General features: G+C 39.3%; 6 protein-coding genes across 11 annotated transcripts in view; 3 read left to right on the top strand and 3 right to left on the bottom strand.

Moving 5' to 3' along the window:
* Nucleotides 1-265: 265 nt before the first annotated feature.
* LOC307042368 (polyubiquitin-like) lies at nucleotides 266-1,758 on the top strand. Its single transcript, XM_079686223.1, has 2 exons — nucleotides 266-400; nucleotides 1,004-1,758. The coding sequence occupies exon 2, from the start codon at nucleotides 1,016-1,018 to the stop codon at nucleotides 1,496-1,498; it is 483 nt and encodes a 160-aa protein (XP_079542349.1). The 5' UTR covers nucleotides 266-400; nucleotides 1,004-1,015; the 3' UTR covers nucleotides 1,499-1,758.
* LOC307042365 (peroxisomal membrane protein 2-like) lies at nucleotides 1,561-5,033 on the bottom strand. The gene is made up of 5 exons (XM_079686216.1): nucleotides 4,847-5,033; nucleotides 3,521-3,643; nucleotides 3,232-3,394; nucleotides 2,339-2,458; nucleotides 1,561-2,241 (listed from the first exon to the last, which is right to left on the bottom strand). The coding sequence occupies exons 1-5, from the start codon at nucleotides 4,954-4,956 to the stop codon at nucleotides 2,173-2,175; spliced, it is 585 nt and encodes a 194-aa protein (XP_079542342.1). The 5' UTR covers nucleotides 4,957-5,033; the 3' UTR covers nucleotides 1,561-2,172.
* A 1,027-nt stretch (nucleotides 5,034-6,060) lies between these two features.
* unga (uracil DNA glycosylase a) lies at nucleotides 6,061-9,518 on the bottom strand. The gene is made up of 9 exons (XM_079686205.1): nucleotides 9,348-9,518; nucleotides 9,154-9,208; nucleotides 8,702-8,760; nucleotides 8,177-8,377; nucleotides 7,999-8,094; nucleotides 7,040-7,137; nucleotides 6,834-6,922; nucleotides 6,560-6,738; nucleotides 6,061-6,477 (listed from the first exon to the last, which is right to left on the bottom strand). Exons 1-9 carry the CDS (start codon nucleotides 9,501-9,503, stop codon nucleotides 6,337-6,339), a joined length of 1,074 nt encoding a protein of 357 aa, XP_079542331.1. The 5' UTR covers nucleotides 9,504-9,518; the 3' UTR covers nucleotides 6,061-6,336.
* alkbh2 (alkB homolog 2, alpha-ketoglutarate dependent dioxygenase) lies at nucleotides 8,290-12,277 on the top strand. 5 transcript variants are annotated; one of them, XM_079686209.1, is made up of 4 exons: nucleotides 8,290-8,424; nucleotides 10,080-10,368; nucleotides 10,448-10,646; nucleotides 11,139-12,277. In XM_079686209.1, exons 2-4 carry the CDS (start codon nucleotides 10,128-10,130, stop codon nucleotides 11,446-11,448), a joined length of 750 nt encoding a protein of 249 aa, XP_079542335.1. In that variant the 5' UTR covers nucleotides 8,290-8,424; nucleotides 10,080-10,127; the 3' UTR covers nucleotides 11,449-12,277. The 5 variants fall into 5 exon arrangements, with proteins under 5 accessions (XP_079542335.1, XP_079542334.1, XP_079542338.1 ...); XM_079686208.1 differs by lacking the exon at nucleotides 8,290-8,424 and adding an exon at nucleotides 8,467-8,611; XM_079686212.1 differs by lacking the exon at nucleotides 8,290-8,424 and adding an exon at nucleotides 8,475-8,596.
* A 1,000-nt stretch (nucleotides 12,278-13,277) lies between these two features.
* usp30 (ubiquitin specific peptidase 30) lies at nucleotides 13,278-20,675 on the bottom strand. 2 transcript variants are annotated; one of them, XM_079686197.1, is made up of 13 exons: nucleotides 20,518-20,675; nucleotides 18,863-18,972; nucleotides 18,600-18,773; nucleotides 18,015-18,118; nucleotides 17,801-17,899; nucleotides 16,993-17,038; nucleotides 16,820-16,914; nucleotides 16,675-16,734; nucleotides 16,499-16,585; nucleotides 16,285-16,365; nucleotides 15,908-16,130; nucleotides 15,711-15,822; nucleotides 13,278-13,802 (listed from the first exon to the last, which is right to left on the bottom strand). In XM_079686197.1, exons 1-13 carry the CDS (start codon nucleotides 20,586-20,588, stop codon nucleotides 13,550-13,552), a joined length of 1,515 nt encoding a protein of 504 aa, XP_079542323.1. In that variant the 5' UTR covers nucleotides 20,589-20,675; the 3' UTR covers nucleotides 13,278-13,549. The 2 variants fall into 2 exon arrangements, with proteins under 2 accessions (XP_079542323.1, XP_079542324.1); XM_079686198.1 differs by lacking the exon at nucleotides 20,518-20,675 and adding an exon at nucleotides 20,262-20,487.
* Nucleotides 20,676-22,069: 1,394 nt separating this feature from the next.
* Nucleotides 22,070-24,482, top strand: part of svopa (SV2 related protein a) — an 8,664-nt gene continuing 6,251 nt past the window's right edge. Inside the window, exons 1-4 of the mRNA XM_079686196.1 lie at nucleotides 22,070-22,206; nucleotides 23,305-23,462; nucleotides 24,020-24,105; nucleotides 24,192-24,290. Coding sequence (XP_079542322.1) covers nucleotides 22,172-22,206; nucleotides 23,305-23,462; nucleotides 24,020-24,105; nucleotides 24,192-24,290 — 378 coding nt within the window. The 5' untranslated portion in view covers nucleotides 22,070-22,171. The remainder of the gene's footprint in view (nucleotides 22,207-23,304; nucleotides 23,463-24,019; nucleotides 24,106-24,191; nucleotides 24,291-24,482) is intronic.

Raw genomic sequence — 24,482 nt, 5'->3', positions numbered from 1 at the left:
TATTTGCTGAGGAACGACTCAAAATGGTCCGCGGGCCGTAGTTTGGACACCCCTGGTTTAAACGTAACAATACTAAAGAGTCACTTTGAGTTTATCATGAGTCGTCAGTTTATTCAATTACAGGAAAAACTTAACGTTAAGGGGAAAGTCCGGGACTACACCATCATGCACTTTACAATGTCCAAAACACTGCAGGTCATTTTTGGATAATAGAAACCGAAAATGATGAAGGCATGGAAGGAAACGAATCTTAAACGAGGGGGCGGGCTCGATCAGCTGTGCAGACTGCATATAAACAGAGGAGAGAAGAAGCCTGCGTCAGCTGCTCCGGAGAAACGATTCCTGTCACTGTTTAAAGAAGAGCGACGATTTCTGGAGGATTTTTTTTTTCTATCTCAAGGTACGAAGTTTTCTTTATCAGCCCTGTCATGAAATGTACCGTGATACTTTATTCTCAGGGGGGGAAAAAGTTTTTTCTAGTGGACTTATTTGTATCAATGTATTCAGTGATGTAAAGTATAGGATAGATTCAATGTACTTTTTTTTTTATTTTTAATGAGGGACTTTTAATTATTTATTTAAATGTTTTGCTACTTTGTACTTATAAAATGTAAAGGTAAATAGTGTACATTTATTGCATTTATGTATTACATTTAGTTACCTTGCAGATTTGCATTAATGGTGTGATATAGCAACACTTAAATTAGACTTTAGTTACACCTGGATTAAATTCACCATTTATTTAATAGGCTGCACCTTTACCAGCTTTGATAACACTTTAATGTATCAATAAAATATAATCAAATCATGTGACTTATATTATTCTGAAATAGGCCAATCTGCATAATATGTACTTTTACTTTTGGCACTTTCAGTATATTTTTGTGCTAATACTTTGTACTTTAATTTGAGCTGGACTTTTACTTGCAAGCAAGTATTCCTACACTCTAGTACTTCTACTTTAAATTGAGTACGCCTCTGAATGTATTTACCTCTCTTTCAGGCCACGTTCATCATGGATCTAATCATCACTCTGTTGGGGAACTCCCATACCCTGAGGGTGCACCCGCATGACACAGTGGGCTCTCTGAAAATACTCATCCAGCAGAAACTAGGGATTTCATGTGAGTCCCAGAAGCTGGTCTTTGTGAATGGCTCTAGCACAACTCTCAACAACGACTGTGCGACCCTCGAGTCCTACGGCCTGTGCTCCGGGGCCAGGGTGTCCCTGCTGGTGACCCCGGTGACCCCGGTGACCCCGCCGGCCCCAATCCAGGTGTTCCTCAAGAACGAGAAGGGGGTGAGCAGCACGTATGACATCAAACCGGATGAGACGGTGAGCCACTTCAGGAGCAGGGTGGAGGAGAGAGAGCGTGTCCCGGTGAGCCAACAGATGCTCCTCCACGAGAGCAGAGAGATGAACGAGGGGAAACTCTCCGACTACAACGTCCGGGCGAATAGCACCATCTTCCTGAACCTGCGGCTGAGAGGAGGCTGAGGACACTTTCAGTTAAAAGACATTTCTGGACATTCCTTTATTTGATCTAAAAATGAAGATCATTTAGCTTATATTTTTATTTAAAATTGCACTCATTAATACATTCCTCAATTAGAAATCATTCCAAAAATAAAACTTTCTTTGTTTTGGCTTTACAAATATGTTATAAACACATCTTCATGTTATAATTTTATTATGACACTTCAAATCTGACTACATCAAATGTACACTGTTAAAAAATAATAAAGATTTTAATCTTGCATGTCTGTTCTCATTTCCTGTTCTTTACTGAATCTTCAGCTCAGGGTTGAGCTGCACTCTGTACAGACCACAACCATACGAAGTAACCAGAAAGGCACACTTTAGCATTGGATTAAAATTGACATCATGATCAAAATAATATGTTCACAATGTTCACTACAGTATCACATTTCTGTAAGCAGTGCTCTGTAAAAAAACACTTACATGTATTATGTTGTCATTACAAATGTACCAAACATACCATAGCAGTATGTTATAAAGGCTTAAACTCATTATACAGGTTTCTTAGGTGTATCCAAATAACTGTATGTGAGAATTAGTGTCCATCTTAGAAACAGGTCAAAAGGTGGTAGAGGAAACAGCCCGATGTTAAAGCCACAGCTTCCGGTTCAGTGAGGTTAGGTCGGGAAGCTTTATTTCCTCACAGATGCAAGGTAGGCGTACCAAAATAAGGCGACCATGTTGGCAAACAGCACTCGGAACTGAAAGCAAAAACAGACACAGGAAGGGAAGGGGAAAACCATTACAAGAGATTCATCTTTTGTTTGATGACAGGATGCCAATGAATGAAGGGCATACCTCGACAGGCACAAAGTTGATATTGACGAACTGAAAGGGAGTCCACACTTTCCAGTTCATTTTCAAGGCAGTCCAGTAACTTCCTCTCATCTTGCTTTCAAAGTCTCTCCATCCTTTTGCCTGGGAAAAAGATGGGACGGTAATTTGGTTTAATGTATTTTTCATTTGTCTATATGAAAACGATAAAGCATGCGTTTACTATACAATAAACATGAAGACACTGGAACAAATACTGTGGTCAAAATGAAGGTTTAAACATAGCATGAGTTTTTAAATCCTATGTAAAAAAGGAGCATTTTGCCATTTGAACACATCGGATTAGTAATGGGAAAATAACTGCTTGCATAGCAATTATCTTTTTTGCAGCAGAGGTATGCTATATAGAAATAACAGACCGAAGAATGCAGTTGACAATCAGAAGCAAGTATTCACAAATCTGTTCAAATATAAATATTATTTTATCCGAGATGATGATCAGTTTGGCCATTTTTTATCAAATTTAGCAGGAGAAGAACAGTTGGGTTCAACATCAGTTCTGCAGGTTTTCAATAAAAGACGGGTTTGATCGGGATCTAGGAAGGTCATTTCAGGGGCTTTTTAAATCTCTGATCTTTAAAACAGTAAAGACCTTTAATAGGAAGTTCTATTGAATCTGTAAAATGCAAACAAATTTGAACAAAAAAAACTGTTGTGACTAACTGGATTATTGAAAATTTGCTTTGCATGACAGGAGGGGTGTCCTTTTTCTCCTTCAACCAGACTCGGGGCCAAACCAATTGCTCCCTCTGCTGCTGCAATTGTGTATTTCCCACAACTTAATGCTGGAGCATCTCAAATCACTACAGAGCTCCTTTAATCTGATGGTAAGGGGGACAGTTTCTGAGATGACCTACCTCCAGGATGTTCATAACAAAGTAGAAAATCAGCAGAAAGCCAGGGGCAAAAATAAGCCGATCCAGTAGCAGACGTTTGACTATGCAGAGCGGGTCTGTTGCGGGCATCCACACCTCCATCAGCTGGTAGAAGATATGGCTCACTGGACCTGTGATAAAAAACCTGAAATACACAGGTAATTTTCCCACAATTGGTGATGCATTTTAGCTCACAATCACAAACCCTTACATGTATTTTCCTGTAATTTAGCACATCAACCCTCAATTTTGTTTCCATATAAGGTCTCACCCAAAGGTTGCATATCGAGCAGCTGCAGCCGGGTCGATCTCACCGACCGGGGCTCCACTCTTGATCTTTTTTCTTGCCTCCAAAATCTGAGACAGAACATTTCCTAAAGCTGAGAGGATGCCACTAAAAATATAAAAAACACACAAGAGAACTCTTTTAATATGCAGCAGATACAGTTATCATAGTATTATTATCCAATTAAACCAGTGTCAAAAACTAGGGGAGGTTTTCAGGGCAGATGCTGATTGGCTACAGAGTGATGACACCAGAGGGCAGTCAGTGGTCAGTGCAAACAAAGGAAATACACTTTGAAGTCAATAACCACATTGAAAACTGCTAACAAATTCCCAGAGGTGGGAAGTAACAAAGTACATTTACTCAAGTACTGCACTTAAGTACAATGTATGCTACTTTATACTTTAATTCCACTACATTTCAAAAGGTAAATAGTGTACTTTTGCTCCACTACATTTATTTTTGTACTTTTGTGGGACTAATAAAGGATTTCTGATTCTGATAGTTACTTTACAGATTTGGAATAATAATGTGAAATATAAATCAACACTTAAATAAGACTTTAGTTACACCTGGAGTATATTCACACACTACCCTTCAGAATACAAAGTCAATAAAACTAGCTGCACCTTCATCAGCTTTGATAACACTTTAATGCATCAATAAAATATAATAATTTACAGTAAAGGTATTTATTTTAATGTGTTGCTACTTTGTACTTCTACCCTAATAAAGTTCCAAGTTAAATAGGGTACTTTTACTCCACTGCATTTATGTATTACATTTAGTTACTTTGCAGATTTGCATTAATGGTGTGAAATATAATCAACACTTAAATAAGACTTTAGTCACACCTGGATTATTTTCACCAGTTACCCTACACAGTATTCAAATATATTAAATAAATAGGCTGCACCTTTACCAGCTTTGAAACCACTTTAATGTATCAATAAGATATAATCAAAACATATAATATATATTATTCTGAAATGGACCAACCCGCATAATGAGTACTTTTCTACTTTAAGTATATTTTCATGCTAATGCTTTTGTACTTTAACTCGAGTAACATTTTAAATGGAGTACCATTACTAGTAAATTAGATTATTCCTACACTCAGATATTTCTACTTGTATTTAATCTGAGTACCTCTGCAGATTGCGACATATTATGTATTATGTAGCAATGTAGCAAACAGTAATCTATACAAAAACACGTTTATTTGTTCTGAATGTCAAACTGTGCAAACAACTTGAAACAAGCACGAGGCTGCAGAACAGTGAAAGTCAGGGAATAAGCAGAGCTACAGACCTCGTCACAGATTTAGTAAGGATGGGGTAATTCTTCAGAAGAACCAGATACTGCTGCAGTAAACGGAAATGTATGGACGCATCCCGGACTGGCAGGCTCTGCACAGGCATTGTCAGTAGTTTAACTGCACAAACATTACCAGACTGACAGGGGCGAAGTTTAAAAGGAGCTTTCCAATATCTTCCTGTTTACGTCATTACGTCACTGGCAGAGCCGCGCCTTTACGTCGACAAGAAGGCGAATTACTTCCTGTTTTTTTTACCCCCAAAGGATTCTACACATGAGGGTGGTAAAGCTCAATTTATTAAAAGGACAGTGTTTATTTTTCTAGTTTTAAACAAGGCAACTTCACTGCATTATGTTTTATATAAATTGATTTCAGAAGTGGGAGATGTTATGGAAGTACTGAGATCTTGTACTTAAGTAAAAGTAGAAGTACCAGAGTTTAGGATACTCTGTTACAAGTCCTGCATTAAAACTGTTACTCAAGTAAAAGTACAAAAGTATTAGCATCAAAATATACTAAAAGTATCAAAAGTAAAAGTGCAGATTCGCCCATTTAAGAATAACATATGTTTGTATTATAATTATTGATGCATTAAAGTGTTATCAAACTGGTAAAGGTGGAAGTTTTAATGACTTTGTACACTGAAAGGTAGCTTATGAATTTTACTCCATGTGTAACGCAAGTCTTATTTAAATGTTGATTATATTTTACATTAAAAAAATATATGTATGCTAAGTAACTGCAGTAAAGGTATTAAATAAATGTAGTGGAGTACAAGTGCACCTTTTACCTTTACCTGTATTGGGGTATAAGTAAAAAAAGAAAAAAGAAAAGGAAATTCTCAAGTACAAGTCTCTCCAAAGTTGTACTTAAGTACAGTATTTGAGTAAATGTACTTAGTTACTTTACACCACTGGTTAATTTGACTTAACTTGACTGAATGTTAATTAAACTCAAGCAACTTGTGTTAGTTTAAGCAAAGTGACAGCTGGTGGAATGACTGACCATCATCATGGCAGACATGTTTACTTGCAGGAAAAGCAGTGGCCTTATTATTTAGCCTTGTGCATGATCCACACGTTATTTTACTAAAACAAAAGAAACCACTAATGTGAAGTGATTCTGAAATGCGATGGGACGTGAACTGCTCCACTTGGTATGTGTATCTGAGGTAGCTGGCTGAGTGATCACATTAAGAAACAATATCCACTATTTAGAACCTCTTTAATAAAACCAACATTTCAATAAAACAAAAGTAAACAGAAAACACAGACATATTTACAATGTTGTAAAAGCATATTGAGAAAGATATATTTAAGAATATTCAGTGTATAGTTAAACACTTAATATGTTCAACTACTGACATTAACTTTTGACTCTCATAAAGAAATATCTGCACATTCTATTGATAAAACAGGAAGCTTATGGGTGGGTTTTGATCTGTAGTTAAGTAACATTCATGTTGAGAACCATGAAAAACAGTTCAAAGAGACTTCCAGTCTATGGGAGACTTTCCCGATTGCACCAGGTACTCGTTGGCCTTGGAGAAATGTTTGCACCCGAAGAATCCTTTACGAGCGGACAGGGGGGAAGGATGCACCTCCTGCAGGACGAGGTGGCGTTTCTGCAGACACAGAAAACATGAACTTAGATGCATGAACATTAGAAATACGCTTTCTTTTAAAACCACAGTGCTGCAGACTAACCCCGTCAATGGCAGCTCCTTTCTTCTGAGCATACGCTCCCCAAAGCATGAACACCAGGCCTTCCTGGTTGTTGCAGAGCCACTGCACGACGGCGTCAGTGAACGTCTCCCAGCCTCTGCCTTTGTGGGAGTTGGCGTTGCTCGCTCGGACGCTCAACACAGCGTTGAGCAACAACACACCTGATTGAGCCAGGACACAGATGGAGAAGACGGCAGTCAGATAATTGCCATCATCTTTGCGTAAACATTCAACAAACTGCTTTTTTTAAAATAACCTTGTTCGGACCATCCAGTTAGATCTCCGTGTTGAGGGTGCTGAAAGCCTTCAATGTCCGTCACCAGTTCTTTGTACATGTTCTCCAAACTACAAATAAAAAGCATCAAAATGTGTGTTAAATATGTCAAAGCATTGCACATGACTGCATTGTGTGATTTTAAGTAAGAAGAAGATCACAGGCAGAGATAATGAACATGTTTTAACCTGGGTGGAGGACGCACTGGCTTTTTTACACTGAAGCACAATCCATGGGCTTGGTTAGGACCATGGTATGGATCCTGGCCAAGAATCACCACTTTGACCTAGAAATAGAGACAGATCTTCAGCAACACAAAATAAGTTGCCACTAACTCGGATTTTCCATTTTTCGTTGCACTTTAATTATCCATGTGTTGTCCTCAGTGCCTGCTGCATTGTGTAGGCGGCTTTTTATGGATTTAGAGCATGGGAGGCGCTACGATATGCTTGTCAATTTATGTCCCAAAAGCTATGAATGCAATGTAATACTGCATGAGCGTAGTGAGAGGGAGGATGTCTCACAATAAATAAATAAAACAGTTTAAGTTTATTGTTCGGGGGTATGTTTGTTAAGATAAGATATACTTTTATTGATCCCAGTTTGGGAAATTATTTTGTCACAGCAGCATGTCGACGCATTGCACATGAATGAAAAGTTAAGGAAAATAGATATAAATAGCCAATGTATGCATGAGCAGTACAAACAAAATAGAAAATAAACCAAACAGAACATGTGTACATATCAACAGTAAAAGATGTTAATCTAGAGTGTCTCTTTTGAATATACAATATCAATGTGCAGATTTACAGATAGAACTGAAGATGGCATACATGTTTGTTGAAGTTAAAGGACACTACAATCGGCGTCAGGCATTCAAACAAGGCTAAATGTCATTTTATTATTGTTTTGACCCTGGAACAGCAACAAACAAAGACACAGAAAAGCTACATGTATGCCAACCTTTAAAACATATTTAGTCTATATTAAAGCTATTTTCTACACATTTGTGCACCTTGTTTTTATATTTATATTATACTGTCTCTTACAATTCCTCAAATTGGGATCAATAAAGTACTTATCTTATTTATGCCATGGATCAATAAAAAATGAAGGGGGTTTAAGGGGTGCAGACAGATAAACTCACATCTCGGATGTCACACATCTGGGTCCAGGTGAAGACTTCTTCAGCAGGAGGGTACACAGTGCAGCTCTTCCTCTCTTGAGAAACAAAATCCATCAACTGTGGCACAGATATAAAGTTATTCAAACTGTTCGAAACACGAGGCTTACTATACGAGCAGTTTTATTCGTTTTTCTCTTACTTTTTTAAAATAAGGCTTTTCAAACTCTACTGACAGTCCCTCTCTCCAGCTTTCCCCAAACCCTGGAGGTGTTTGTGCGGAAGTCCTTTTCTCCATTGCTGCTCTCTTGTTGAGGGCGATCCTCTCCAGCTGATCCGGGGACAGAGGAGCAGGAGACGGGCTGGAAACCTCCGACTCCACCGCCGAGGACTTTGGCTTCTTCTGCACAATTTTGGTGTATTGAGCAAAATACAAAACTTGAGAGAAAGGTGCGCCTTGAGGCTTTAAAAACCTTCGACAATGTAGTACAAACATATCGTAGGGGGCGGACTATTGCACCACGTTTATCAACAATCAAGAACACAGCAGTGCTTGTGAACGCAGCTTGGGTTACACTGCACGTGTCGCGGGAAACTACGGATCCCTGTTTTAAATACTAATGCAAGTACTATCAATGTAAGTGATGTTTTAATATGCATATCTTTTAGCATTACACACTTTACATGAGGCTAATGGTAAATGACAAGTAATATAAATTGTGCTCACCGGGTGTTTTGCATCCTTCTCGGATTCATTTACGTCCTTAGAAATCCTCTTTTTCGAGACTGGAGAGAAAAATGAGTTAATCGTTTTTTGTCCAATCATTTTTGCTGAAACAACTGGACGGTAAGCTAAGGTAAGAGCGAAACGGAGGTGGGCTAAACGGATAACTAAAACCAGCACCCTCTCTCTGGGACTGAAGTGTTCGCGCCAACACGAAGTGACGAACCGGGGTTATGTTAATGAGCTGAGATCTGTTTAAGACACACACTGCTGTTGGGGTTTTCCACAGTTTGTAGCAGGTAAAATAAAGGGTTATGGCTAGAAAGGATCCGTCTTGTGTAAATATGACGTCACGTTCTCGTTGTAACTATTTACATAATGCAACATACACATTAATGCAGCAGCAATATTAATAGAGAAACATCAGACATAATAGTAAAACACTGAAAGGGAACCTTTGATTGCACCAGGAGCTATCTTGGGACTTTTACTGCGACAACGTTGACTTGCCTGTGAATACAAAATAAACCATAGTGTTGGTGATCTACAGTGTTGTCATTCTTCTTTGAACAGCAAGACCGCTAACATCCTATTTCAACAATCACACTCCCTGTCATTGACATCATTAATAGATAGTTTAGCTTCTCACCATCATTTGCTTCGTGTGGCCCACTGATGTTGACGATCGTAACTGAAAGGCTGCCTGACAAACGTAAACATTCAGCCACGTCACTTGCAAACTCTCGCTAGAGTTGTACACAACACGGATCCTTTCTAGCCATAACCAAAGTAAAGGGTCGAGCATTGCTTCGAGAACAATCTATGGTTTTCATCAATTCTGTGTAAAGTTTACCGTGTAATCTATTCTGCGACAAGTTGTATTGGTTATTATGGCTGTTGGTTTTGTTTTACGTTATGCATAAAGGCATGTTGGGATCATTAATGGGCCACATTACAAATAAATGAATCGTCTATTTTGAAAAAGAGTCATTTTCAAGAAAAATGCCAAAATGAATGTGGTTCCATGTTCAGAAATGTGAGGATTTACTGCTTCTTCAGTGTCTTTTATCATAGTAAATTACATGTGTTTACTATTTGAACAGTTTTAACCTTGGGCTCAGGGACAGTTTTCACTATTATCGCACATCATTTTAGACATAACTAGTAATTAATATGAATTAGTAGCTAACAGGTTATTTAATTTAAAAAATAATTGTGAGTTGCGTTATTATACTTAATAATAAAGCACTTAATACAACAAAAAATAACAAGCATAATATTGGTGAGAAGTAAACTTGATGCAGACCCACTCTGAAGATTTGTTTCAGTTATTTATATAAATCTCACAATTGATAATGTTTTATTTTCTTTCGTCATCCAGGCCCTTAACAATCCTTAAACTGATAACCCCAGACAACAGGTGACTGCAATGGAAACGTTTGTGAAAAAACGCTCCTTCATTAGTGAAGCCAGAAGTCCACAGAAGAAGATCAAACTGGAGAGTGATGAGGGGATGGAGCAGGATGAGGAAGATGAGGAGTTTTCTCATCCTGTTCCCTGGCAGAAAATAGAGGCAGAAGGACTAGACTGTGATTATGCTCTGCTGTTCTCCAAAGAAGAAGCAGACAACCTCTTTAAACAGCTGGAAGAGGAGGTGGTGTACTCAACAGGTACAATATCAAACTTTTTCTGTAACATTAGGACGAGTCGTAGTGTACAGTTGAACGATTGTGGCTGTTTGTGTTCCAGGGGAAGAAGCTAAGGTCCAGGTGTTTGGAAAGGTGTACGATATACCAAGAAAGCAAGCCACATATGGAGATGCAGGTCTCACCTACACTTATTCAAGAGTGACACGTTTAGCCAACTCTTGGACTCCAACCTTGGAATATATACGGGATGCTGTCACTAAAACAACTGGACGAGCGTTCAACTTCGTCTTGGTCAACAGGTGAAATTTTTTAATAAAAGCTGGAAAGAGACAAGTTTTAAATTTGTCTCCCTGCTAAAATCTCAATCAATTTCAAATGTTAATCTTGCACTATTGCATTGTTTGGTAAATGGTAAATGGACTGTACTTATATAGCGCTTTATCCAGTCTTTAAGACCCCTCAAAGCGCTTTACATACTACATGTCATTCACCCATTCACACCCATTCATACAGAGCAGTGTACCTTACTCTAGGACCTAACATTCACACACATTCACACACCGTTGGCCATGCCATCGGGAGCAACTCAGGGTTAAGTATCTTGCCCAAGGATACATCGACATGTTGACTGTTTGCAATCTGTTTATGTCTTCTATATTATGTTGCATTGTTGGAGGTGCCGGGTCATAATATTTTCATGTCCATATTTACACTGTAGCTACTGTGCATATGACAATAAAGCCTTTGAATCTTGAATTTTGAATCTTGAAACGTGTTCTTCTCGCCTCCAGGTACAAAGATGGCCAGGATCACATGGGCGAGCATCGTGATGATGAGAAGGAGCTGGACCCCCTCTGTCCCATCGCCTCCATCTCTCTGGGAGCGCCACGAGACTTTATCTTCCGGCACAGAGATTCTCGGGGGAAACAGAGCCTCAGGCAGATTGAACCCGTGAAGCTGGAGCTCGCTCACGGGAGCCTCCTCCTCATGAACTCCCCGACCAACACTTTCTGGTACCACAGCCTGCCTGTCCGCAAGAAGAGTTCCCTGCCTCGCATCAACCTCACATTTAGACGCATCGTGGTTGAGAGAAAGAAATGACCAGCAGGGGGATTAGCAACCTGGCCATTGGTCCAAGAACCTTCTGACTAAGGGACAGTTAAGGCTGAAAGGACAAGTCACATGCTGTTCTTGGCCACATGGACAAATAACGCTAAGCTAATATGGGTTTTTAGCTGAATCTGAGAGACTATAATGACCGCACAAGTCAGGACTGTTTACTTGGACTCTTAAGAATCAGAATATTTTTTACAGTGAACTTATTTGTGTTAAAAATGACCCAAACATCTGACTGACTTGATTTCAAACTATCATTTCAGTAACTTGTCCTCCAGTTGTATGGTGAAGCAGCTGGCTATGTCTCCAAAGAAAGATAGAAACGTTGCCAGAGCGATGGAACACTTTCCTTATTACAAATAAAAAAACGTATTGAAAGGTGCGTTGTGTGCTGTTCCAAAGAAGATGCCCACATTTGTTTTTTTAATTATGGTCGATCTGTTGTCTGAGAATGACTTCGTTCGGACTCAGATTTGGATGGGTTTAAAATGTTTTAAAATTGGCTTCCGATCCATCCCTGACAGATGTTGGCAGTTATCTGTAAATGATGAATCAGAAGATGATTTTGTGAGTCAGCATTTGGCACTAAAAAACACTTGAAATTAGGGATTGTATTTCTTTTTGAGAAATGTACATCTCTACAGAGAAAATAATTAGTTTGAATTATTTGGTAACACTTGAAAGTCTTGTAGTGTTTGGGTCAAGGACAGGTCAGTAAGTGTGGGCTGATCTTCAGCATCTCTGCTGGCACACAATCTCTGACAATGATATTAATAATTATCTGAATATGTAAAAAATAAAACTCTAAATTGATTGATTGATTTTTTAATACCTGAAAACAATCACCTTTACAGATTGCACGCAAACACACACTTTCACGTTAATATACATCAGTGCAAATTGCAAACATTAACAAGAGGTTCTGAACCAGGCCATTTCTCCATTTGACTGGTTTGGTAGGAGCAAATCGGCAGCTTCACGTCATTATTAATATTCAGGATAACTTGCCCAAAGACCTGATTAATACACTTTTTAGCATCAACACCAAGCAAGATGGCTTTGATGCATTATAGTATGTTAACATCATATTTAGCACACATGGCTTAATGTGTTAAACAATAAACATATTGACCATTAAAGACAACATGGCACTTTGACCTCAACTCTGCAAATCATGACAATGTGAGGTCTCTTGGATCAATAGAAACATACCAAATGCAACCTCTTGTGAAAAAAGTCCATAGAAACATTCATTCCAATAGTTTGACATACACTGCTTGCAATGATTAGGCTGATTCGTTTTTATGAGAACCACAGTTGGGGAAAGTTATACCTAATTGACATCATAATATGCAACAAATTCTATTAACGAATACTTACTTTAGCTACTTCAGTGTGAACAGGCAGTGGTTACACAATAACAGGAACATTACACAGCATCATAGAAATGCCAGAGTTCAGTAAGCGTTACACATGAACAATGATTAGCAGGGCTGTCACTTTAGAGTGCACTTGTCAAATGTTCCTGTTTTTTGTCCCACTGAAGCCAAAATGCTGCATGACAGAAACTGTAACACATGTCAAAGTATTGCATTTTGCACGATCAAAGATATTTGACAAAAAAATCCTGCAGTTCCATAATCTTTGGGATTGAGAGCATCCCGCTCTGGAGGAGGCAAAGTGTCCACTCGTGGATTTAATATCAAACCGGGGTTGATGGTTAGTGTCAGTTTTTTCCTTTGGTGAGTTTGAATATTTACCTTATGAAATAAAATCATTATTGTAGCGTTTGCTATATTATTTTTCACATGAAGTTTCAAACTGTCATGATGTTAGATGAAGAAAGATTTTTTTTTTTTTTTTTTCAATCTGCATATTTTAATATTCCCCAGCCCTTCCAACCCTGATTCAGAAGACACAATTCAACGATGTCCAACATGTTGCTGTGATCCATGATGTAAGAGAAACACCACGGTGACCCCAGGATGGCGTTCCTCCCTGGTCTCATTGTCACAAAGTCATAACCCTCCTGACGGCCACACACACACACAGCGGGGACAGTTTGATGGACAGGCAGCAGTCGGTGTTACTCCTCCGAGCGCGGAGCGAGGTCCAGCCTCCGGACTCTCTCGTAGAAGAGCATGTAGGCGTTGGACGACAGCACCTCTTGCAGGCTGGCTTTTCGAACCGAGTCGTCGGACACCCAGAGCCACTGGGAGCTGAAGGGTGAGGAGAGGCGGGCTGAGCAGGGGCTGCGGCGGTACGTCACGAAGTGTCCCGAGTGCATGTCGCCGTGGTGCACCAGCACGGCCGTGAGCTGGAAAAGGTACTCTGTAGAACTGGGAGGAGAGACGCTACAATCAGAACAGATCTGATGCTGCGCCGTGGAGGGCTGCCGTGTCTCCAGCTCCTCTCCAACGCTGCATGTGCACTATCTTTATCGTGTTTTCATTTGTTTTATTCATATTTATGTTGCATTGTTGGAGGAGCCTGTGAACCGTTTCTCATTGCATATCTACACTGTAGCTACTGAGCAAATGACAATAAAGCCCTTTGAACCTTTGAGATATGCAGAACGATGCATTTTAAAGGCAAAGCTTGTATATAGACCCTTATTTCACCAATTTATTATTTTCTTTTTTGTATTTACTTGCACTATTTTTTTCTGTCTTTCAGTTTTATTGTGTTGCACTGTTGGAGGAGCCTGTGACTTAAGGTTTTCATCGTCATAACTAAACTGTAGCTATGCACAGACGTATGACTAATAAAAGCCTTGAACGCCTTATTTCGAAAGCGTATTTCAACAACAAGGCAATTTAAAGCATTAAGACCTAGTGTAGAATAAGCACAATATAAGGTTACATTTAAACAGTTGTTAAAATAGCAAGAGAATGGAATAGGTACAGATACAGAAAAGTATTCACTTTTGACTTAAAGTTAGTAAGGGCTGCAGCAGGCCTGCAGTTTTCTTAGAGTTTGTTCCAGATATATAAAAGCATATAACCTTCCCTGTGTTTAGTTTTAAATAAACGCACTATGTTTCTTGTAAGTCTCTATGAGCCAACAAGAAAAACCTTGTTGCATAGATGCCAGAGGCCTGTACTACGAAGCTGGATTTTCACTTAGCGGGCTAACTTCAGGGAGAACTCGGGGTTTCAAATCCTACGACGCTGGTTCACTTTTTACCGGGCTCGATCTCCATGGTAACTTATGCTGAACGGCTAGCCTGCTCCGGAGCAGGTTAGGTTCCAGGATAAGAGATCAACTCAGTGAAAGCACCGCCTGCTGACCAATCAGAGCTCAGAGTGCAGAGTTTAAAAGCGATCAAGTCATATTACAGGAGAAAGGAAATTCAGAAAAACTTCCGTTGCAGGAAAGACGGCCGGCAAAGATCACCGACTGTGTGAACATGAACATTAATAAAATATCACCTCCCACCTTCAGAGCAATCTGACTATTATAACATTAGCGTTAAGAAAGCTTAATTAAATATCTGCCACAACATAAGTAACCGGATCAGAGTAACATTAAGTACAGTCCGCGGCATATCACATCATAATGTATCATATATCTCCTTATCTGAGTCAGCTGAGCCGTATCTGTCCGTGCAACACTCACAGTGTCACATACTGTATGCAGAAGTATTATTTTAAGCAACACATTAAGTTGACAAAACACTCGAGTCAAATGTAATTAAAGTCTTAGATGGGGCAGTGATATCAAAAACCTGTTAATGTACGCATTCAAACACTTTTTCTTTTACCAGCTGTATTCACCTTGCAGGTGCAGCTATGTGGCTTTGATCCTGGATAAAGTGTTTAAGTCATGGATGTTTAAAGTTTAACTTCTTCATATTTGTCTAATATTATAGTTCACTTTCATTGAGGAAGTATGACGCTGCTCTGTCAGTACGCTTCTCCCAGCGCCATATAGATAGAATCTCTCTATATGGCGCTGGCTTCTCCATGTTTGTGATTGGCCAAATGTTGCTAACCCCGCCCCTTTCATGTGAACGCGCACTCAGCCGGACAGAGAAACCCTGGTTTGAGTTACTGAGTCGATAACCCACGTCGTAGGACCGTTTAGCGAGAGCGCGTTTGTGCATACCCAGGTTAGGTTGAACCGGCTTCGTAGCACAGGCCTCTGGTCTCTGTGCTGTACAGAGGGGCTTTGATTAGCACCACAGCTCAGAATAGCTTGATATGCATTGTATTCATTGTAATGTTGCATCTTGACATTGAGGTTACCTGAAGTCATTTGTGAAGCCGTGCTGTGGGTTCAAGCCAGGAGACTGAAGAAACACAGAGGAAAATGTTCCGTTGGAAAAAGGTTTGTTATTGTTGTCCGGATGCTCTGCTCCTGGAAGACAAAAGAGAAACAAAATGCATGAAGACAAAAAAATGGATTCTGAAGCAAATGATATCAAAGAGTTCAGGAAACACACCAGTGCCGTTAGCCGAGAGCTTTTCCGTGGAATCGTCTGAACCTTCTGCCTTTTTGGGGTTCAGAGCACATTTGATCCGCTGACTTCTGTGTGTGTGAGCGTTGTGTTTGTAGCGGCCCATCGAGAGATACTCTGTAAACTGCACATGCTCCGGTCTCTTGATGGGGGAGCCTTCGTTGGACCACGTCAGCCTTTGTAAATGGATGCAGAGGCATTGGGGGAGCTAGCAGAGGGAGGAAGAAGGGAAAAAACTTCAAACATCTTTCACTAAGAAATAAAAGGGAAGTTTTGATCTACTAAATTGGGCACAAACAAGCTTTCACAGTGTATTATTAATCAGGTAATTGCATAGTGATATTAATATAAATGACAGTCACCTTTCCCAGTTTAAGCTGTTTAACAAATGTTGTCCTCTGGCTTCCAAGAACTTCGCCATTTACTGAGGTCCCTTGTTGAAGCTGAGGGGAAATGAGACAAAATAAAAACAATACAAACATTTGTAGGTTTTTCACAAGAGTTGCCTCGCTTTGATTCTATTCTTATTTCTTAAGTTGACTACCAGAAGTAGGCAAGACAGATACTTCAGTGTACCTTGGTGCAGTTTTCACAATCCACTTCTTTGATGGTTTCCGAAGAGATAAAATGTTGAAGACACTGATCTAGAGAGACAGGTCGACCCTGATGACAAACAGAACAACAAAAATCTGTATTGAGTTGTGATACCATAATAACTTTTAGTATTAACGTGTTCCTAAAATCTTTCTTACCCACTGAGGCAAAGGGATGGACAGGGAAAGGCTCTCAAATGAGTCGTACCGCACCGGACTCTAACCAAAAGCAAAGGAGAGGAATAAATCAACAAAGAAAAAGTACCACAACCCTTTCCTGTCCGAAAAAAAACGGAACACCTACTTGTTGTCCGCAGCGCTTGCATGACATATTGCTTGTTAAACAACCATGAAAAGGATTCTGAGACTTCCAAGGACTTGGTATCGGATGCAGAGGGGCTGAAAAAGTCAAAAGGAATACAGATGAAATAAGTTCCAGTTTGATATTCACATCTACATCATTTCATGTTTCTTTACCTCGACTTCTGCAGGTCATAGTTTTCTCATCTTGATCAGGAATGCTCTGGTATTAAACAAACACATACACTGATTAACCAGATTGTTATTTGTGACACTCTTAAACACTGCTGCAGTTCACATACTAACATTTCACTTTCATAAGGGTGTAGGAGGCAGAATTTGGTTTGAAATGGTGCTTCCCTCCATACAACCGATGCTCCAAAGTGCAAACTGATTCTCAACCTTTTATAAGTGAAGGCCAACATATACCTTCCTGAACAATTGAGAAAATAAGTAATTAAACAAAAAAGGAGATCAAATAAACTGGGCTGTAAATAGGCCTTTTGCCACCATCAGTGTTAATGACCAAAATCAATATTCTGCTAACCCTCACCCATCACTGGCAGCCATTAGGAATCCAAATGTAATGTCTTAAGGGTCACATTTCCTTTGGAGTTTGACTGGCGCCGTCTGGTCTACAAAATCCATTTTTTGTTTCATAAAACTGATCGATTGCCTTGACAGTTCAAGGCAATCGATCAGTTTTATGAAACAAAAAACGGATACATAATGTGTTAGCTTTGGCATGGTGACTTTATTTCATGTTTTTTTATTTATTTGTTTTCTCTTCGGCACATTAAAACATTGATTTTTTTTATTCAACGACGTTACAATTTGTCATAACCTCCACGGCCACTAGATGGCGCGCTGAGGCCCACTGGCTGAGGGCATGGACTGTTTATATCAGTCTATGGTTATACAGTATATTAGGTGCAGCTTCTGTAGAGCATGTGAGTGCTGTTTTAAGATAATGAGAGAAACTTGCCTCGAGGGACTGCATGTCAAACAAGGGAACGATTTTCGACTGACGATCCCGCTCCTCATCCAGAGAAGACGTAAGAACATGAAAGAGCTCATGTGCATCCTGAGAGGGGACGGACAAACAAACAGACAGAAAACGGTCAATACATGAAACAATGCACCAAACATCATGTATGAAAATATCAAGGAAACACCACCTAAAACCATTATTGACTAACCTGCTCTTCAAAGGAACTGATGTGCCAGCGGTACAGTCGGAGAACATCCAGGAGGCACCCGGCATCGAGAACATCTTCCTCCCCCGGCTCGTCTCTGGACAGACCTGTCAGAGCAGTCACCATCACCATCCTCATTAGAAATATGAATGAACACCGCACGTTTACTACGCTCTGGTGACTTGTGGAACAGAAAAAACGATACAATGACTTTAATATTTAAGATTCTTACTTGCTAATGTTTATCTCTTTACTGGCTTGAATGTCTTTGCTTGGCTAGAGAATTGTCCTTTTTAAGAAGATTCTTACAATGTTATTTGTTACACTCTATGTAACAGTTTGACCTATAGCTTCCTGATACTGCCTCCCTTACTGCTAGCATGCTCCTTTCATTATCAAGCTTGACCCCCCCTTTCTTCTTTCTCTGTGTTTAAACGCAAACTCTATTCTGCGTCTTTCACTCTGCAGACAGTTTGCTTTCTGACTGAACTATCATATCAAATATGACAAAGACAACTGAATGGTTAGATTCTTTGTCCACATTGGATAAATACCACACTTGTTAAACCATAGGCTGGTTGTATATACCATTGAGTAGCTGGAGCAGTGTCGTGGACAGCTGATTGTCTTTGCAGGACTGGGTTGGAGGCAATCCTATTACCGTCTCCAGCCACCGGATGAAAGACGGACATGCTGCCAAACCCTGAAGCAAAGAGTTCAGGAAGCAGGTGTTGCCTAAGTTCAACACACCAGGAACCATACCTGAGGGAGAACACAGGTTGTTGTAAGTTCCTGATCTTCAACCGGTTCTCTGCATATAGTCTGTATGAAACGTTCCCTCTGACTCTTACCTCTCTTTCTCTTCCTTCTATCTGTAATTGGGCCCCACAACACATAGACTCCAGCTGCAACCGCAGCAGCTACCCCCCCGATGACACCCCAGTTCTTTATCATTTTGTTTCTGAAAAGAAAACATTATGTTAATGACGCACAATGGATGATTTTGAATGAAGGGGATATACACAACAGGTGATAAGAATAAGTAAGGCAGGATGGTAGCAGGTAAATATACACTTTCATACATCAGTGTTCTCGATTACGATGCAATAATGACACTGATGTGTTTTTCCAGTGCCCAACACCTGCATCTCCAAAACGATCATAAACTGGCTAAAACTGTACCCACACAAAAATTCACATTTGATCAGAATTAGTTTCAGGACTTATTCATTAAAATGTTTTTAGATAAAGCCGAGTATACCTAACAAACTGACAAATCAGAATATGTGTGTTGATTAAATAGTTCAGTTCACTAAGAGGTTAAAATAATAAAACATAAAACACCCTGATAAGCCGTCTGGCACTGCCGAATAGAGAGCACAAAGCAAATAGTATTTGTGATGTAATCTTATCCATACACGTTAACCTTTGACCGTTTCTGGGTAAAAAAAACAATAAAAAAAACAAACATTGAGCGAATAAAGATTAAAACAAAGTCAAATAAATCTTATTTAAGTAAAAGCACAAAGGTATTATCAGCTAAAAGTACTTAAACTATGAAGAGTAAAAGTCCTCTTGTTGCATCAAGTAGCATTTTACTGTTGTAGACAAACAAAGTTCTGACTTTTTGTAATATATTTGAATAATTTGACTCTTTTGTGATATAAGGGGTGGCCCCTAGTGATGCATTTTGTTAAAGGTAGCTAAAAGCTGTTATATAAAAGTAGCGAAGTAAAGTCTACTTGTACTCCACTACATTTATTTAATACCTTTAGTTACTTTGCAGATTTGGATAAATAATTTGAAATATAATCTACACTTAAATAAGACTTTAGTTTCACTTGAATTAAAACTAGCTGCACCTTTACCAGCTTTGATAACAATTTAATGCATCAATATTTATAATAAAAAATCATATATATCATTCTGAAATGGACCAATTTGCATAATAAGTAATAAGTAATACAACATGTTGATGACAATAGTTGTGTACTTTTACTTGAGTCAAATGTTGAATACAGGACTTTTACTTTCAACAGAGTATTCATTTCCTACACTCTGGTACTTCTACTTTTACTCAAGTACAATATCCGAGTACGTCTTCCACTTCAGTTTCTTCACACCTCTAAGTAGAGTACTTGAGTAAATTTATTGTTTACTTTACACCTTGCGTGTATAACTACCACTACGAAGCAGCTAACACCACCATTAGCATGCAGCAGCAGCAGAGCTAGCTTTAGGCTAACTTACCGACAACATCGAGGTTAATAGTGTGCCCTCGACTGCTCTGTTGCCTCCTTTGATACAGACCCAAAGCTACTATCTAGAAATATAAGTGACACTTCTCATTGCTGTGTTTCTCGTTAGCAGGTTTAGCAACTTAACCCGGACTCAGTGGGTGCGCATGTTTCACTTTAGGTCGAACGCGTCATGACCTGCTCAACTCCTGACCCCTTGCACTATAAATAATCTGTATGTGATGTTTCTGCCAGAGGAGAGCTTCTACCTGACGATTTGTCCAGAGCCAAGAAACTCCTTCACAAGCTTATCAGAGCTTTCAGGTCTGCACCACAACATCCTGCTGCTTTCATGGCGGAACTCCAGTTTGTGGGGCCATGTCTGGTTTCAGGAAGGACATAATGGGAGAGAGCACCGATGTGTTCACACTTAACAGTCCGACCAGCAAAATGCGTGTTGCGCACAGGTTGCGCACATCAATGAAATCATTAGAGAACTCACCGCTGAAGAAGCGTACCGAGATGCTGAGGTGGATTGTTTCATGACACGGTTTATTCTTTAGATTTACTCTCTCTCTCAAGGAAGGGCTGGCAATATATTTCTGAAGTTGTTATGAGTCTTAATACTGTTCGAAATGTTTGGAAATAAACAACAACAGAAGTTCATAACAACATCCGGAGAATATACTTATTTTTAAATGAATGCTGTAATAAAAATTTTTTTTTTTTTAAAACACGGTTGCTTAGATACCACCATAATTCCACATTCTGCCTTCACATTAATGTTTATTTGCTTTTTTGTCTAGCCTGTTGGTATTTTATTTGTTTTCTCCTCTGCAGCATTTGCTCTATCTCTGGGATCTTTACTTTGAATTTTTTCATTTTTTATTTTATTGTAATTTGTGTTCCAATTGTTTTAATGCAATTAAAATGCGTGTATCAAGCATTATGAATTATCTTTGTTTTAATGCACTTTCCGAAAAACAAAACATGTACAAGGCATATAAACTTCAGTTATTGTCTAAAGTACCGAGTAGGTTTTACATTACAAGAAACATACAATAGACATACTAAACAATACATAATGGGAAAGTACAAGGTCCAGAACAGGAGGAGCAATATATGAATGGTAGATGTGGAAAAGTAAACAATACATGTATTTATAGCCATAATAAAATAAGGCTACGACAAAAAGTAGGAGTCAGAATCAAGTTTGACAGGTACGTTTACATATACAAGGAATTTTCTCTGTGTTTTTAGATTATTTTTACATTTACATTTGGTGTAAATATTTGTCTTTATTCATTTGTAATGTTATGGTGTTTTTTATATACATTTACTTACTGACTTACTTATATTTTTGACCTTTTAAACCGTATTTTCTTATGTCGTTTATATTTACACCACCAAAAACCAAAGCAAATTCCTTGTATTTGTAAATGTACCTGGCAAAAAAGATGATTCTGATTCTGACATTTTAGGCACATTTTATTATGGCTTTTTATTTATTGACGTCAATTCAATTCAATTCAAAACCTTTTTTTATCCAGGTGAAATCCCATTGAGATCAATGATCTCTTTTTCATGGGAGACCTGCAGCAGTAGGTTCCACATGAAGACATACAAACATAAACACGTCTACCCCTGATGTGAACTTCTTTATATAAAAAATATATGATGTTAATATATGTTCTTGAATAAATACATAAGAAAGTGTCAGATCCCCCTGGGCTCATCATCCTATCCACTCCCCCCCCCCCCCCCCCCCCCCCCTTCCTGTGTCTCGCGGTGAGTCGCGCAGGGCGGCCTCTCATTGGCTGAGGCGGGCTCGCTGAGCAGGTAGCTCTCCTCGGTGCTGAAATCATTCGCAGCTCGTCGTGATAATGTAAACGGCGATGATCCCGTCAGCCAGAAAACATCAAAATGGACGATGATCTGTTCCAACTGAGACAGCTGCCGTGAGTAATACTTCCATCGGAAAAACATTGGTGCCTTTGTTTGTTTTTTATTCACTCCATTTCCCACCGTGACAGCATGTTTGGCGGACGCGTCGCCCTCTGACAGCCTCGCGTCGTCTGATTAGCTCTCTGGACCACAAATAGCCTCAAATTCCTTAAAAGCAGCAGTCATTCATTTTACAGTATTTGTGCAGTTATAATAAAAATTCATGACAAATAAATTAAAACAACTTAACATGTTCACATGCATCTAGCAGTTTGTTTCGCATTTCACTTAAGAAGACTATTTTGTTTTTGTTTATTAATACTAAGCAGTTTTGCTCTGATTTCTAAGCTAAGTTTGGTGTGAACTTAATTAATTAAGTAATTGTGTTTACTGTCATGACTCAGTGCCTTATGTGATTTATTTCTCTACTGGAGCCTTTTACATTTAGCTGAAAGCTGGCCGTCATGAGGGACATTTCACTAGACGTGCAGTCAAATAACGATGTCTTTCCACAAAAATAACACAACATAATTAAAATGTGAATCGTTTAATGTACTTGTTTGTTAATCAAATATTTACAATTATGGATTTGGAATAAGCACAACAAAAGAAAGAAAATATATATTTCCAGGGAGTTGGATATCACTTGTATTTCCTCATAAAGAACTTGAAAATGAAAATTATAGTGTTTTACAGTACAAGACACACATTTCATCTCACAAACTCATCTTCATCAGTGACTCCCCTTTTCCAGTCTATGTCATGTGATTACAGTGATTAGGACCTCACTGCCTCTATCACAGTTCTAGTATAGTGTTTCATCCTTAATGAACCATCATTATCTGCATGCTGAAGACGATTATAGCTGTAAACAACATGCACATCTCAGTGCTGAGCAGAAAAGTGCAGAGAGCTCTCAGTTGGCCTGACATGGTTCCCCAATAGGATGGTATTACCACCCATTCACAAAATCACAGCCGGAAAAACCTCATATCACCTAGGCAACAGCCTCGTCTGCACTCAGCTTTGCCCTGGCACTCGATTTCTGACTCCCCTGATCAGGCATATTGTAGAGATGTTAAATATCCTATGCTTTTACTTTCTTTTTGTAGTGTTGTCCGCTTCCGTCGTACAGGTGAGAGCATACGCTCAGAGGATGATGGAGAGAACAGAGAACAGGTTATCAGGATCGCCGAGCAGACTGATCTGGAGTCTGTGGCTCTTACAGACGGAGCTCCGGTTCCTCGGGAGTTTGCCAATCCGACTGATGGTACAGTATGACTTCAATATACGATACAAGTTTGCACATACATACACAGACAACATACTGACACTGACGCTCTTTTGCACAAACCCCATGGCCGACATTTAAACTATACATTACAATTGTTTGTTGAAAAGCTGAATGTAAATTGGTAGGAATGACTGTTTGTATATCAGCCTTCTTGTAGGAACCCTACATCTCCTACCATAAGGTAAGAGCTGGAAGTCTGGATGGACGATGTGGGTCGGATAAGATGTCATTTTTCTTGCCTGTAAACTCATACTCACCTTCCCAAAGGAACGTGATTTAAGACAATAAATTACTTTTTAGATCTGTTTCCAATGTTACATGAACACCATCATCAGAAGAATGCAGAGAATACCAATTGTTTGATCATTCAGACGTGTGATGTCACAGACCTAACGATGTTTCCAAGATACCACATTATTACATATCATCGTCCAATGCGCTCACACTCAGGTGTACAGCTTCAGGTTCTGACAGAGGAGAATGTTTATGCTGATTTCTTGAATACCGCTTTAAATACTTCTTCATTCCCCCAGACACATTCATGGTGGAGGATGCCGTAGAGGCCATCGGCTTTGGGACCTTTCAATGGAAGCTCTCCATCCTCACTGGTCTGGCCTGGGTAAGAGCCGCTCTTTGAAAATACACGGTCACTTGCTGTCTGTGTATACATCTTATGTGTCTCTGTGTTGTCTGCTGTTTGCTCAGATGGCCGATGCCATGGAGATGATGATCCTCTGTATCTTAGCCCCTCAGCTCCACTGTGAATGGAAGCTGTCCAGCCTCCAGGTGGCACTTCTTACATCGGTAATGGCTCTAATGTTTGTAAAGTGCTCTTGCTTGCAGGGCTATGACTGTCCTGATAGTTATTGGCTAAGTGCTTAGGGATTGCTTAAGTGCTTGTATTGAACAGTGACAACCTTGAGAAAAAGTAGGAAGTGTGATGTCATTAGGTGACATGCACAATTATGATTTGAATGACCATCAAAAGCATATTCA

Source organism: Notothenia rossii, assembly GCF_949606895.1.
Source record: "Notothenia rossii genome assembly, chromosome: 6".
Lineage (NCBI taxonomy): Eukaryota > Metazoa > Chordata > Actinopteri > Perciformes > Nototheniidae > Notothenia > Notothenia rossii.
The sequence above is the reverse complement of the archived record's forward strand: the minus strand, read 5'-3'. Positions and strand labels throughout refer to the sequence as shown.

Coding starts and splice junctions, on each gene's coding strand:
- LOC307042368 (XM_079686223.1), top strand. CDS start 1,016: ATGGATCTAATCATCACTCTGTTGGGGAACTCCCATACCCTGAGGGTG.
- LOC307042365 (XM_079686216.1), bottom strand. CDS start 4,956: ATGCCTGTGCAGAGCCTGCCAGTCCGGGATGCGTCCATACATTTCCGT. Junction 3,644..4,846: donor CTTACTAAATCTGTGACGAG/GTCTGTAGCTCT, acceptor TTATATTTTTAG/TGGCATCCTCTCAGCTTTAG. Junction 3,395..3,520: donor GCTCGATATGCAACCTTTGG/GTGAGACCTTAT, acceptor TGTGTATTTCAG/GTTTTTTATCACAGGTCCAG.
- unga (XM_079686205.1), bottom strand. CDS start 9,503: ATGCTCGACCCTTTACTTTGGTTATGGCTAGAAAGGATCCGTGTTGTG. Junction 6,923..7,039: donor CCAGTGCGTCCTCCACCCAG/GTTAAAACATGT, acceptor TTTTATTTGTAG/TTTGGAGAACATGTACAAAG. Junction 6,478..6,559: donor AAGGAGCTGCCATTGACGGG/GTTAGTCTGCAG, acceptor CTGTGTCTGCAG/AAACGCCACCTCGTCCTGCA.
- alkbh2 (XM_079686209.1), top strand. CDS start 10,128: ATGGAAACGTTTGTGAAAAAACGCTCCTTCATTAGTGAAGCCAGAAGT. Junction 10,369..10,447: donor GGAGGTGGTGTACTCAACAG/GTACAATATCAA, acceptor TTTGTGTTCCAG/GGGAAGAAGCTAAGGTCCAG. Junction 10,647..11,138: donor AACTTCGTCTTGGTCAACAG/GTGAAATTTTTT, acceptor TCTCGCCTCCAG/GTACAAAGATGGCCAGGATC.
- usp30 (XM_079686197.1), bottom strand. CDS start 20,588: ATGTTGTGGTGCAGACCTGAAAGCTCTGATAAGCTTGTGAAGGAGTTT. Junction 18,973..20,517: donor GGCTCTGGACAAATCGTCAG/GTAGAAGCTCTC, acceptor TTTTCTTTTCAG/AAACAAAATGATAAAGAACT. Junction 16,586..16,674: donor CCATCCCTTTGCCTCAGTGG/GTAAGAAAGATT, acceptor GTTTGTCATCAG/GGTCGACCTGTCTCTCTAGA.